Genomic DNA, 13493 nt, shown 5'->3' on the forward strand with positions numbered 1-13493 from the left:
TGATTTTGTCAATAATTGTCTGACTTTGAAAGTCTGTCTTGTTGGTACAGATATTATTGCCTCAATGTTATAATGTATTAACAGTGCTTCAGAATCTTGCCTCATTTTGATCATTTTCCTATGTTAAAATAATCTCTCTTTTCATAATCATTCCTAGTAAGTTAGCTTTTTTCAGAAAAGTGCTGGTCTTGCCATCTGGTGACCTTTACACACAGAACACTCTTAAGTCACCTGTCACTACACCAGTAGGTTCAATGTCTTTTTCTTCAGCTATAGTTAATTTCACAATTTACTGTCTTTATGTTTAGTTCTGCAGGAGTAACTGGGTAACACGTAGGCCTTTATTGTCAGATTACCTACCTGATTTCAGTTAGCCCATGTTCAGTGATGCATAATATGCCTGATTTTATTCTATTTTCTAGCTATACTTCTGCTTCTCATTTGTTACCAGTGTATAGGATATTATGGAGTAATACTTTCTTGTAATTTTTCCTTTGGCTGACTTACATGTTGTGGACTGTATTCTGAAAAGATGTTATAAAAGTGTAGAGGATGATGTGGTCATTGGTGGCACCACTTGTAAGGGTTATGGACTGGGTATGGGTATGGGTGTGGGTGAGTGGTTCTCTGGTGAAGGTGGAGAGTAGGTGCAGAAGATGTACACAGTCAGTGGTGACAAATAATTTATTAATTGTTGAGTTCAATAGATGTAGATACAGCATCAGCAGGAGAAGGTGGATGGTGGTGGTCGGTCAGTACATCCAGGCTATGAAGGCAGGCAATGATGCGCCAGTGTCAGCACTTTCATCAGTAAGGCTCAGAGGCAACTTCACCAGCCGCACATTGTTCAGACCCGTGCTGTATCAGTTGGTAGTGCTGTTGCCCTCATAAATGCAGATGGTCTGAGGAAATACTCAGCCCAGCACTAGGTGGCTGTGTTGCCTGGGATTGAGTCCCAGACTAGTGACTGGAGGGTAGAGGCTTGTGCTGACAGGTCCCAGAGGCTCAGCACTGAAAGGACGTTAGCTCAGCCCCTGCTCACACAGGCTGCAGCTGGACTTCCAGTTGGCCATCCCTTCGAGATGGGGGAAGGACGGCGACAGCATTGTGGTGGAAGCCAATACAAAATGGATGCCAATTTGAAGCACAGCTGTGGTAATGTGCTATGCCTGGCCAAATGGCCAGCTTTTATGCATGGCAAGGCAGACCTTGTTGTTGTTGAGGCCACATACACATCCTGGCAAGTATCATCAAAGTATCTCAAAATACTAGCTGTTACCTGGGTCACAGTTGCAGAGACACTGACATGGCGTAAGTGCTGAGCTTGTGGGTGTCAGCAAGCACCCAGGTTTTAGAATCATGAAGTCGACTTGTGCCCACACCTCTATGATATTCTGTAGTGCTTCATTTATTTGGGTGGTGCTTATATTTGGCTTTCTAAGCTCAACCAAATGATTTTTCAACCCCCACCCTCCCTCCAACCAGGACATATGTTTCCTTGGTTTCTAATGGTTTTTCAGACATCTGTAAAACATTCTTCTAAGTGTTACATTTCAGGTACAAATTTGTGTGTGCTCCAAGGTGGTCACAATGTTCTTTAATGGCACAGTTTATTGAGCTGTGCCAGTATGTCTCTGGCAGTTGTGTCAGAAAGGTGTGCCACAAGTGTGCTGTGGTGCTTTTTATCACTGGCTGAGGTGGAAGTGAAGCAGCACTGGCTGGTGTGCACTTTCAGTTGTGAGTCCACCCAGGAATGAGGAGGGGAACACATGGGGGATGAGGTGGGGGTGGGGAAGAAGTATCAGCTGGAGTGTCTTGTGAAGCAGCCAGCCTGTGTATTGGAGTTGTGGCCATGACTACTGAGCTACTGGGGCAGCTCTGAGCTGTGAACTTTGAATTCAAGCTGTTTGTTTGTCTGCAAGTTCTTGGTGTTGTGCATAGAGGTTAGCACCTGCATGAATGTTGTGGAGTAATGGGTATCAGATGCAAGCTATGGTCTTGTCATTACCTCCATGCTGTGTACTGAATATGATGCCCAGGTGGATGATGTGGAGTCACCATCAATGAGTCTAAGCCATCATTTGCCATTTTCTCACTGCTGAGTGTGGAGTACATCAGTATGGTTCTCAGCTGAGGCTACAAGAGGTCGATCATGCATATGAGCAATGTTGTTCTGTCAGTCATTGTGATTTGTAAGGCATTGTCTTCCTTGTTTTTTAGTGTCGCTTGCATCATGTGCATGTCATTCATTGAGTTGTGTTAAGTGTTGCCTACTGTGCATGAGCTGTTTGTCAGTTTTGTGGTCTCCTATAAGTGGTGGGGCCTGTTCTGTCACATCAAGTATCTTTTGTTCATTCCCATTTGTGAAATTAGTATCAAGTTCAGGTTGTTATTTGTTTACCTGTTCTGTAACCATGTGTTTTAAGTGGTGGAAAGGACTGTCATGATTAATTCATATGTTAAATTGCAACACTTCCTGCTGTTCCAGTACTTTTAAATATTGTTGTCTTTCAGACAGCTGGCATATGCTGTTGATTCTGTAAATTTCAGTGTGCTCGTTTGGCCAATGTTATGTAAGTGAATGTAACTCCATCTTCGGTGCAGGAGTGTGGAACAGCAGCTGGTTGATGAAATGTAATAATACTGTACCAACAACTGTTATTTTGATATTGTTTTATTAGGCAACCAGTTTCAACATTCCGGTCATGTCTTCTTCAGGCCTGCCGCGTGAATGACACTAAGTAGCACTCATACACGTAAAACTGTCAAACTGTTTTGACAGACCTAGATGACTCCATATCACTTATGTGCCAGAAATTGTGAAATGACAGATGGAACAGTCATGGGTGTTTCACTCATCAGTTATTATTGATATCTTCAATGAGAGTTTCGAAATATGAATACTGGAAACAGCTCCCTCCTCCTCTGTCCATCCTGCTTCTTCAGTATATAGATTATACAATTTTAATTTGGTCACTTGGCAATGAGGTGTTATGGCAGTTTATCAATCATATGGATAGTATGCATCAAAACATCAGATTTGTAGAGGAATAGGAGGATGATGGGAAGTTTCTTTCTTCAATGTGCTGCATATACAGCAATAGAAATAAAAGAAGGATAAGAATAACCTGGGGTTCTTCTGGACAAACTTAAAAAGTTTTCAAAATAAAGTTTCTAATGTGTCTAGAAAGAAAAGTTTAGTCAGTTTTTACTCAGGGCAAGGAGACATGTACTTTTAATGTGAAAACCATTCAAAAACTGAAGGCTACTCAGTGATGAAGGCAGAGATGCAAGTTGGGAACTACTAGGAGAGAGAGCAACTACTTCATATAACAGGAAATGCAGAGACTGTCATATGAATTTTAGTATATTAAACTTCGTTGCATTAAGCACAAGTAATTCTTAACAAGTCAATGTAGTAGTTTAATAATACAGCTGCTTGACTTAATTAATGTACTCATCACGCAATTCCAGATCCCTAAATATTCTTTTTTGTGGTGGGTATTACAACATTTGATGAATGAGCAGTGTACAAAATGAGCACTGTGTATCCTAATCGTGTAAACACATTTCACACAGAGCAGTTGCGTTGCAACGAACAGCACACAAAGAGAAAAACTAGGTCTGGTAACTATATTACCAGTGCATTTGTATGGTATAACAAATTTAACTGCTCATGCAGTAAGCTGCATATTAGGAAAAATAATATGTATGAGTCTTACTGAAAACATTTCACTTTTTTAGATCTTAGTGATTTACCTGAATTACAGATGCATGGAACCTTATGCTTTCACTGTATTTTCTTGAAAAATAATAAAAATTATAGTACAACACTTTTTTGAGTCTCTGAAGAACAAATGCAATAAATGAAACAAAGTTTTGCTAAATTCAAGTACATAGCTTTCATCAACATTTTCTATGTCTACATAACAATGTTTGTAGACTTCTTTCTTAAAAAGAATGGCAAATATTTTATTCAGAAGAAGGAAAGTCTATAAAAGAAGGGAAAAACTTACTTGAAGAAAAGAGCCACGTCAGCATCATAAGCACCAACAGCAATATCAGGATACTGATTGTTGTCAAGGTCTACCCCACCAGTAACAGAAAACCCAAATGTTGTGATTCCATTGTATATGTTTTCACCATATATCACCTGAGAAGTTTCTTTCATAATGCCAGCATTTGATCCATGATAAATATAAACAGCTCCACCACCTCTGGGACCATCATATGGAGCACCAACAGCAATATCTGTAAATCACCAGAGGGAATAAATCACTATATTGTTATCAGATATTTTGCAATTTTATTGTGAAAAAATTAATAAACTTTATTACTAGAATATTCAGTTGAAGAACTATCTACAGATAAAACTGAAAATATGCCAATGCACAAAATTAAAAGGAAACAATGGGTTTTATGGTTTCAGTTCTCAAAGTTTCTCAAAATAAGTTAATTAGAAGACAGCAGAAAATAAAGGGAAAAAAAGTTAAATGGAGTTAAAAGGAACCATGCGTTGAAACTGTTTTTCATTCTGTGTGGTGGCTCAGCACGTTTAGCACATTTCCCTACTTTTTTTGACATGGCCTAACGGTCAGTCAGTTTCATATTCTATGGATTGTTTATATGTTAAATCACTATTATGAGGAATGAGTCAGTGTACATTCAAATAACAAATTAATTTGTAAGCATGGCTACAAGCTGACTGGTTTTTAATATACAGATGTGAATAAGTAATTTCTTACCAGCATTTTTACATGTTACACTAACAGAAATTCTTCTACAGAATAGGAGGAATTGCGGCATTATAGAAATATTTCGCCATAAATATAGTCTCTACAGATACACAGCTGCATGATACTTGTGTAATTTATCTGCTTGGGTGAGCTGGTGTGGTGGTTAAGGCAGAGTTCAAATCTCTGTCTAACTGTCTTCATTGATAACTTCTTAAATCATGTTATGTGACTGCCAGGATCTTTCCTTCAAGAGGTCATAGCTATCCAGGAACAAAAGTCCTGTTCTACAATTTGCCAAGTCAGGCGATTCAACTTGAATATTCTTAACTAATCATGGTAACCCACTGAAAATATATATTAGCTTAATAAATAAAAACCAATGATCAAAATGATTGTACAGGGGGGGAAATTATTTTTATGTTTAGGAGAAAGAAAAATATAGCTATTTAAATTAAGTAAATATTGTAAGAAATCAGGATTTTATGTAAAAGGCTCTCTAATGAGCTACTGTTTTCAGGAAAAAGATGCAACAAATTCTGTCACAACAATCTGATGACAGAACATGCTGATAACATTCACTTTGCTCAAGGTGGAAGTCAATATTAAACCCTAAAAATTTTGTAGATTTTCATATGATTCTGAGTTTTGCCAGATTTCAAGAAAACTTGGTAATATTTAGGGTTGCACACATTGATAACTTTTATCTCAGTGTAGTGAGATTTCTAGAATTGAGGTGCTTTGCGCTGGTGGGCTTTTGTCTTTTGCAGGTAACTGAACTTCAAAATGGGAACCAAAAGAGGGATTTAGCTGCTAGAAAAGGGCGAGTGGTGAGCTTTCAGGAATGCAGCTCCTTTCAATGGACCAGATGCTTTCAGTTCCTTTTTCCTTACCATCACACAAGAATGAAAGAAACACTTTCAGATGTTGCTAAATCTACCGGTACTAAACTACAGGAAGTGTGGAACAAAGCAAATACCCCTGTTAAGATGGGGGAGAATATCTGCGATGCTGTACAGTAGCTGTACAAAGAAAGCCAAAATCTGGATAAAGAGAGATCAAGAAACATGGATTAATCAAATGTGAAACAGCAGATTTGGAATGGTAATCTCTTTGAATTTTTTGATGTTTCTCAGCAAAATGTGATGGATATGACTACCGTATCACCAGAAAATAAAGAATTTCTTAGGTCACAAAGAGCAGATAGTTCTTATTTTCAAAGCAAAAACCTATGTATATAAAAGAAGGGAAAAAAAGATTCAAATATGAATAAACATTATAAAGCTATCACTGAAATCAGTAAGACAGTTACACTGTAAGACTCATCTCCAATATCATCTAGTGATGAAGAGGCTGAATTTTTGCCTCCAGCAACTAAAAAGTTATGTTCAAATCCTAGGTTAAAACCTACTGATCAGGCACTCATGTCTCCTTTATGGATGATCAAAAGTATTCAGACACCTGGCTGAAAATGACTTAAAAACTCGTGGCACCCTCCATCGGTAATGCTGGAATTCAGTATGGTGTTCGCCCACCCTTAGACTCAATGACAGCTTCCACTCTTGCAGGCATATGTTCAGTCAGGTGCTGAAAGGTTTCTTGGGGAATGGTAGCCCATTCTTCATGGAGTGTTGCACTGAGGAGAGGTATTGATGCCAGTCTGTGGGGTCTGGCATGAAGTTGGTGTTCCAAAACATCCCAAAGGTGCAGAGCACTTGCCCGCGAAAGGCAAAGGTCCCGAGTTCGAGTCTCGGTCCGGCACACAGTTTTAATCTGCCCAGAAGTTTCATCCCAAAGGTGTTCTATAGCATTCAGGTCAGGACTCTGTGCAGGTCAGTCCGTTACAAGGATGTTATTGCCATGTAACCATTCTGCCACAGGCCGTGCATTATGAACAGGTGCTCAGTCTTCTTGAAAGATGCAATCACCATTCCCGAATTGCTCTTCAACAGTGGGAAGCAAGAAAGTGCTTAAAACATCAATGTAGGCCGGTGCTGTGATAGTGCCATGCAAAACAACAAGGGGTGCATGCCCCTTCCATGAAAAACACGACCACACAATAACACCACTGCCTCCAAATTTAACTGTTGGTACTACACACACTGGCAGATGATGTTCACCGGGCATTCGCCATACCCACACCCTGCCATCGGATCGCCACATTGTATACCATGATTCGTCACTCCACACAATGTTTTTCCGCTATTCAATCATCCAATGTTTATGCTTCTTACACCAAGCAGGGTGATGTTTGGCATTTACCAGTGTGATGTGTGGCTTCCCAGCAGCTGCTCAACCATGAAATCCAAGTTTTCTCACCTCCTGCCTAACTGTCATAGTACTTGCAGTGGATCCTGTGTGATGGCTTGGATAGATGTCTGCCTATTGCACATTATGACCCTCTTCAACTGTTGCCTATCTCTGTCAGTCAACAGACGAGGTCAGCCTGTACGCTTTTGTGGTGTATGTGTCCCTTCACATTTCCACTTCACTATCGCATTTGAAACAGTGGACCTAGGGATGTTTAGGAGTGTGGAAATCTTGCATACAGACACCCAATCTCCTGACCACATTCGAATTCTGTGAGTTCTATGTAACAACACATTCTTTTCTCTCAGAATGTCTAATGACTACTGAGGTCGCTGATATGAAGTACCCGGCAGTAGGTGGCAGCAAAATGCACCTAATATGAAAAATGTGTGTTTTGGGGGGTGTCTGGATACTTTTGATGACATAGAGTATTTCAAAAATTTCCATATCTCCAGCTAGTGTTTACCAAGCTTGGGCAATCAATGGAAGTAAAACAACAAAGAAAATCAATTCCTCCTCAATTGGTCCTGCACTGGTATAGTAAGCCGTTGCCCTTAGTTGCCCATGGGAGTGTCAAAATATGGAAGATAAGAGTTTCAGTTCTAGTGAGTGGCACAGATTGTGAACATTTGGTTGGCATACCTGTTGCCTTGAAAGGTATTGATGAATAGCTGGCTGAACTAGTTATTGGGGAAATGGACTGATTTTGTCTATGTGACAATATCATCTATATATCTTCTGATACTATAGTGTCTAGTACAGGACTGATCTAAGGGACATGTACCAGAACTGAAATGGAATTCAGATAAACTTTGATGTTGTTGACTTTGAGTGTTGTGGCATACCATCAAGTAGTCCTGTCATCCACATTTTTCAGAAATTCCAAAGTCTGTAGGGTTCACTTGATAAGAAGTCATATACAGCAATGCCAGATGAGGAAAGTTCTAGTCAAGGCTTTCTAGAAGAACAGTACATGAAGATGGTTAACTACATCCAAATTGTTCTAAAAGATGGAAGTCATCCAAGAAAAGATTACAAAGATCTATCACAACTCTCGCTCCTGTGTGCAGGAGGTTGGTCTAAAAATGACTACAGTTCTAGGATCCCAGTGCTCTGCATCAAGAACAGTGGGTGGCAAAGGCAATACACACACATAAAATTGTCCTCTTCACTAAAAAGTTGAAAATTCCTTAACAAGAATTGAAATGAATGAAACAGGTTGCCCATTTTTTCAGCCACACCTATGTTCACTTTGTTTTGGCATAGGATTATATAGTTTTTATTCACATATTATGTATAAACCTTCTATATCTTTCTATATACATAGAAAATTGATACTTTTCCCTACACTTTTCTCTTCTTACTTTTATGAAAAGAATAATTTTTAAATTTTTGTTGTGTGAAATACTGATACAATTTATTATTTGTGTCATTCAACTGATTCAAATTGCTTGACATATCATCAGCTAAATGTGACATTTTCCAATAAAACAACAGTAATATGCTTTAGGTTTAGTTCAAACATAATTCATTATCTTTGTTTTTCATTCAGGGATTAAGCAGATGTTTTTTATGATTGATTTATTTTGCAATAATAGTATTAGAATGATTGTAATTTTTAACAAGTCAGTATTTAATAAAAGAAGTAGTCTGTCTTTTATCCTAGTTTACAGACATGCTATGTGACTCTTCCTTATAAATCCTAGTTCATTAAAAGCTGCTAAGCTTGCCACTAACTAACCTTTAAATGAATATAAAGAGTTTTCTGTTTTAAAAAATATGTCACTTTATTTTTAGATAATGCAATTACTATTACATGTTCCTAAAAAGTTCAACAGTTTGCTGTAAATATCAGACCATTAAGTAAAAGTTTTGATGTATGCTATTTAGAAGGATAGGAAAGATAGTACAAATGTTTCTCAAACAATATAATGTACATGAGTCCCCGATTACTCCTTTTTTGGAAAAAAAATTCTCACTTTTCATGAAATGAACCTCTTGATTCAAGAATGACATATATTGCCACTACTTTACTGGTTATGTGATTTTTAGTTCTCTTGTTTATCTATTTAAATCAATTAAAGTCATCTATTGGTACCACAGAGTTTGGTTTCTCTTATTTACTATTTTCGTGTATGGATGGAATAAATTATAAGACTGAAATATTGTCTGTAAGTGGCACAAACCTCCATATCCATCTTTATTAATGTCTCCAATTGATGCTAGAGACAAACCAAATCTTGACTTGGAATTCACACCATCACGCCAATGGTTTTTGGTAAATCTGTTCTGCAACATTATATATCAACACAGATTATGAATAATAAAGATATTGTAACCAAATAAGTAAAAAAATCTTTACCTAAAAACTTATTTATGTGTACTGAGACAACAAGTTTCAGTGTAAAATACTGTTTGAAAAAGAAACAACTTTGAAATCAAGTAAGAACTTTAAAATACTGTGGGAGGTTCAATTAACCAAGTGATGATTTATGAAACACTTATTACAGGGATTGAAAAATTACCAAAATAACTGCAAAGGAATCAGTTTACCAGTTTTACACAAGATGAAAAAGAAAGTTCACACTACCATTCCTGCTTCTTGGTAAATAACGTATATGCGTCCTGTTTCATATTTTCCTTCATTGTTAGGAAGAGTGTAAAGTGGTGCTCCAATCACAATATCATCAGTGTTGTCTCCATTCATATCAGCAATGCAAATTGCATATCCAAAATAAGCACCCAATTGCTCTCCAGTAAATTCACCAACAACATCCAGAGTTTCTGTATACAGAATGACCTGTAATCAAAGGAGGTTTATGCAGCTATTCTTAATGTTATGTCTATTTATTTTTATGTATTGACACTGATTGTGTGTTCTGTAGATTCACAACATTAATAAGTCTGGATCTGAAACACGTACGTAAATGTTACAATGAAAGATGATATTATATTGAAATGCAGATCTGCATTACATGGATGTTAGTTTATTAGTGAAGACTAAATTGTCATTATAGATACAGAGTATAAAATTGTAGACAGTATATTGTATACTTCAATATTGAACTGGACCATGTATCAGATAGTAATTACTCTTTGCTGTGGATCAGGTTCTGCACTAAACATTTGCACACTCAATTGTTGGAATATGAAACCCATAGATTAAGAAAATAAACATCATAATACTGCCTTTGAGATCAGTACTTGTGTAATTTTATAATGTTCAGTTTATTTTCTCATGATTAATAAAGAAAAGAATGTTGCTAATGAAATGTAATTAGAACCACGTTTGCAACATGCAAATATCTAAAAAATAATAGGTTGAGGAGTAATTTAACTGTAGATAAAACTCAGTTTACTTTGGTAATGATCACAACTTATATAAAAAACTGAAAAGCCTTCTAAACTATTACAGCACTGGCACAAAATCTAATAAAAGCTGCATAGCTATAAAAAGTAATCACCTTTCAACAATTTATTGTTCATTACAAAGTCTAGAGGATGGAGTACACACTAAAACTTTAAATGATGTTAAACTTGTTGTGTCAGTTTATAATCCAAGTATTAAATATTTAAATTGGGTCTTAAATCAAAATTCCAAAACATTCAAACAATTGAAAATCCAGGATTGATTGTAACAATATTGTGAAAAGGAAAGTTGCTACTCGCCATATAGCAGAGATGCTGAGTCACAGATAGGCACAACAAAAAGACAGTCACAAATAATAGCTTTCAGTGAGTAAGGCCTTCATCAGAATTGGACAGCAATCACACGCGCACACACTGAGGCCTCAGTTGCCTGGGACTGCAGTCATGTGTGTGTGTGTGTGTGTGTGTGTGTGTGTGTGTGTGTGTTTCATTTTCACAATATTGTTCCAAAACATTCTTAATTTTCATTTGATGATGGCATCCTCTTTTAATTTTTATAACATGGAAACAATCACATAAGGCAAGATCTCTGTGATTGCTGGTGTCAGAGAGGTACCTTTTTTATGTTAGAATCATGGTTCTAGTTTTTGTTATCTTTTTGACAAGAGGGTCAGGTTATCGTAGTAGATGGAGCAGGAAGCCTGGCTAAAGACAGAAATTAATGACCTGGTTGAAATAGGAGTAGCAACTACACACATGATTGTGTGTTTTGTGTAGGTCCTACAGCACCGTGATCAGCCCTGATTTTACATCACTATGAGCCATGTAAATACTGAGTTGAGCAGGCTGCTGCTGACTGAGTGCAGTGCTGATACAATTAGCATATGGGGGATGTACTAGACACAGCCTACATCTGAGTAAGAGAGGGAAAAATAAGTTAGCTGAGCTTCTTGGAGAAAATGTACAGAGGGCCACCATCACATAAGGCAAGATCTCTGTGATTGCTGGTGTCAGAGAGGTGCCTTTTTTATGTTAGAATCATGGTTCAAGCACCCTGTTATGAAAGAAGTTAAAATGACAGAACAGCTCACAAAATGCTTAAGAATGAACAGAAAAGTAAAGTTAGCTTATTTCATTGGAATATTAGAGGACTGAGTAATAATGCAGAACAACTTACACTCTAGCGTCTTACTCATGAGAAAAGGAGAATTTTTTACACATATAAGACATAACACAAATTCAAACACTTAGATAAGTGGATTTTGTAGTTATCACCACATAGAAGTGCATGCTTATGAATTAATACTGAAAAATAGTTCTTTTAATTACAACTGTTTATAAGTCCCCACCAAGATATTTTGAACTATTTATATGAGGAATTTGGATTACTTACAATGCTATCTGTTCAACAGCGGCAAGCAGATTATGGCCTGTAGTGATTTCAATGATTTTTTAAAGGATTCTGATAGGGAAAGCAATTTGGAAATCTTATTTGGATCCTAAAATCTGATCTACTGGCTACATTTCCGACACTGGTGGATAAAGACAGTTGGACCCTAACAGATAATAGTTTCTTTGATTGATGATGCTCAAAGCAAGGAAAAACTGTATACCTAGCAACAAATGCTCTGCTGCTCATGAGACACAGTTAGTAATGATAAATAAGATAGTGCCTTATGGTATTGATACTCCTCAGTGGAACTCATTTAAAATAATTAATGACTCCAAAACAAATGTTTTAAAAGTAGTTTACTAGAGATGATCTGGGGTGAAGTTTATTACAGATTAAATGCTGACACAAAATTATATCTATTCCATGATAACATCATATAATTACTTGAAAATAGTTTTGCACATAAGCCACTCAAAAAGAACATTAAACAACCATGTAAAAAAACCATGGTAGAAGAATCAAATATCTGTATACATGGATCCACAGCCACTGCAAATTTCATTGTCGTGAATAGATTAGCAATTATATGAAGAGCAGAAACAGCTGAAATTAAGTGTTTTTAATTTTGAAATAAATCCTTTATTTCACAATTTTTTGCTATTAGCTAATTTTGCCCCCCTGGAGATTTTCAAGGTACGCAAATTTGAGTTACAAGGGTAAAATGATGAATGCAACCCTTATGCATTTCTTTGTCACCATGCCAGTGTTAGCCACACTGAATTTGTTGGTTCACATAAAAAAATGTGAATGACCTGCCACTTTACATTCAACAAGCAGAACTGATGCTTTCTGCAGATGATACTTGTGTTGTGATAAATCTAATTAGAGAGAAAGCAACAGCATATATAATAAATGATATTTTCCAAAGAATTATATAGTGACTCCCAGAAAATGGATTCTCCCTAAAGTTCTGTACAGCAAATAAATTCACACCAACAATTGATGAAGCATATGAACAGGAGTCAGCAAAGAGGATACAATGCTCCAAATTTTTTTGTTGTAAGTATAGATAAAAATATATTTAGATAATAGATAAAAAAACTAGATATAGATAAGGTATGTATAGATAAAAAAAGAAGAAGTATAGTTCCGAGCTTCTCAAACAATTAAGTTCAGCTACTTTTGCTCTTCATAGTGGGGTAACTGCTAATCTTGGAAACAAATCACTCAATCTCATGACATATTTTGCATCTTTACTTTCAATAAGTCTTATGGAATTATTTTCTGGGGTAACACATCACTTAGAAAGAAAGTATTGATTGCACAAAAACAAGCTGTAATAATAATATGTGGTATTCACCCACAGTCACTGTGTAGGTATCTCTACAAGGAAGTAGGCAAAATTTCAACTTGGTGTAATGACTTGCAGGCCTCTATAAACATGTATAAATACAAGACAGTAGCACCTTGTGGTACACTCTGTCTGATTGTTTCTAATTCTGTGAGCCTGTTGTTTTTGTTTGACATGGAACTTGATTGATTCATTGATTGATTTTAACAGGAGAGCTAAAACAGCTTAGGTGTGACCCACCACTGTCCGCACCAAAACTAGGTTTATTGTGCGGTATAGCTCCCTGTATATCTAGCAAAGACAACCAGTGCCCTTAAATAGTGCAAGGAGTCCCTCT

General features: G+C 36.9%; 1 protein-coding gene across 1 annotated transcript in view; it reads right to left on the bottom strand.

The window, feature by feature from the left end:
- Positions 1 to 13493, bottom strand: part of LOC126473132 (integrin alpha-PS2-like) — a 447263-nt gene that overhangs the window by 49615 nt on the left and 384155 nt on the right. The window contains exons 8-10 of the mRNA XM_050099987.1: positions 9634 to 9843; positions 9230 to 9332; positions 4017 to 4251 (exon numbers count right to left, since the gene is read on the bottom strand). Of these exons, the coding sequence (XP_049955944.1) occupies positions 4017 to 4251; positions 9230 to 9332; positions 9634 to 9843 (548 nt within the window). The remainder of the gene's footprint in view (positions 1 to 4016; positions 4252 to 9229; positions 9333 to 9633; positions 9844 to 13493) is intronic.

This window comes from Schistocerca serialis, chromosome 4 (assembly GCF_023864345.2).
Source record: "Schistocerca serialis cubense isolate TAMUIC-IGC-003099 chromosome 4, iqSchSeri2.2, whole genome shotgun sequence".
Classification (NCBI taxonomy): domain Eukaryota; kingdom Metazoa; phylum Arthropoda; class Insecta; order Orthoptera; family Acrididae; genus Schistocerca; species Schistocerca serialis.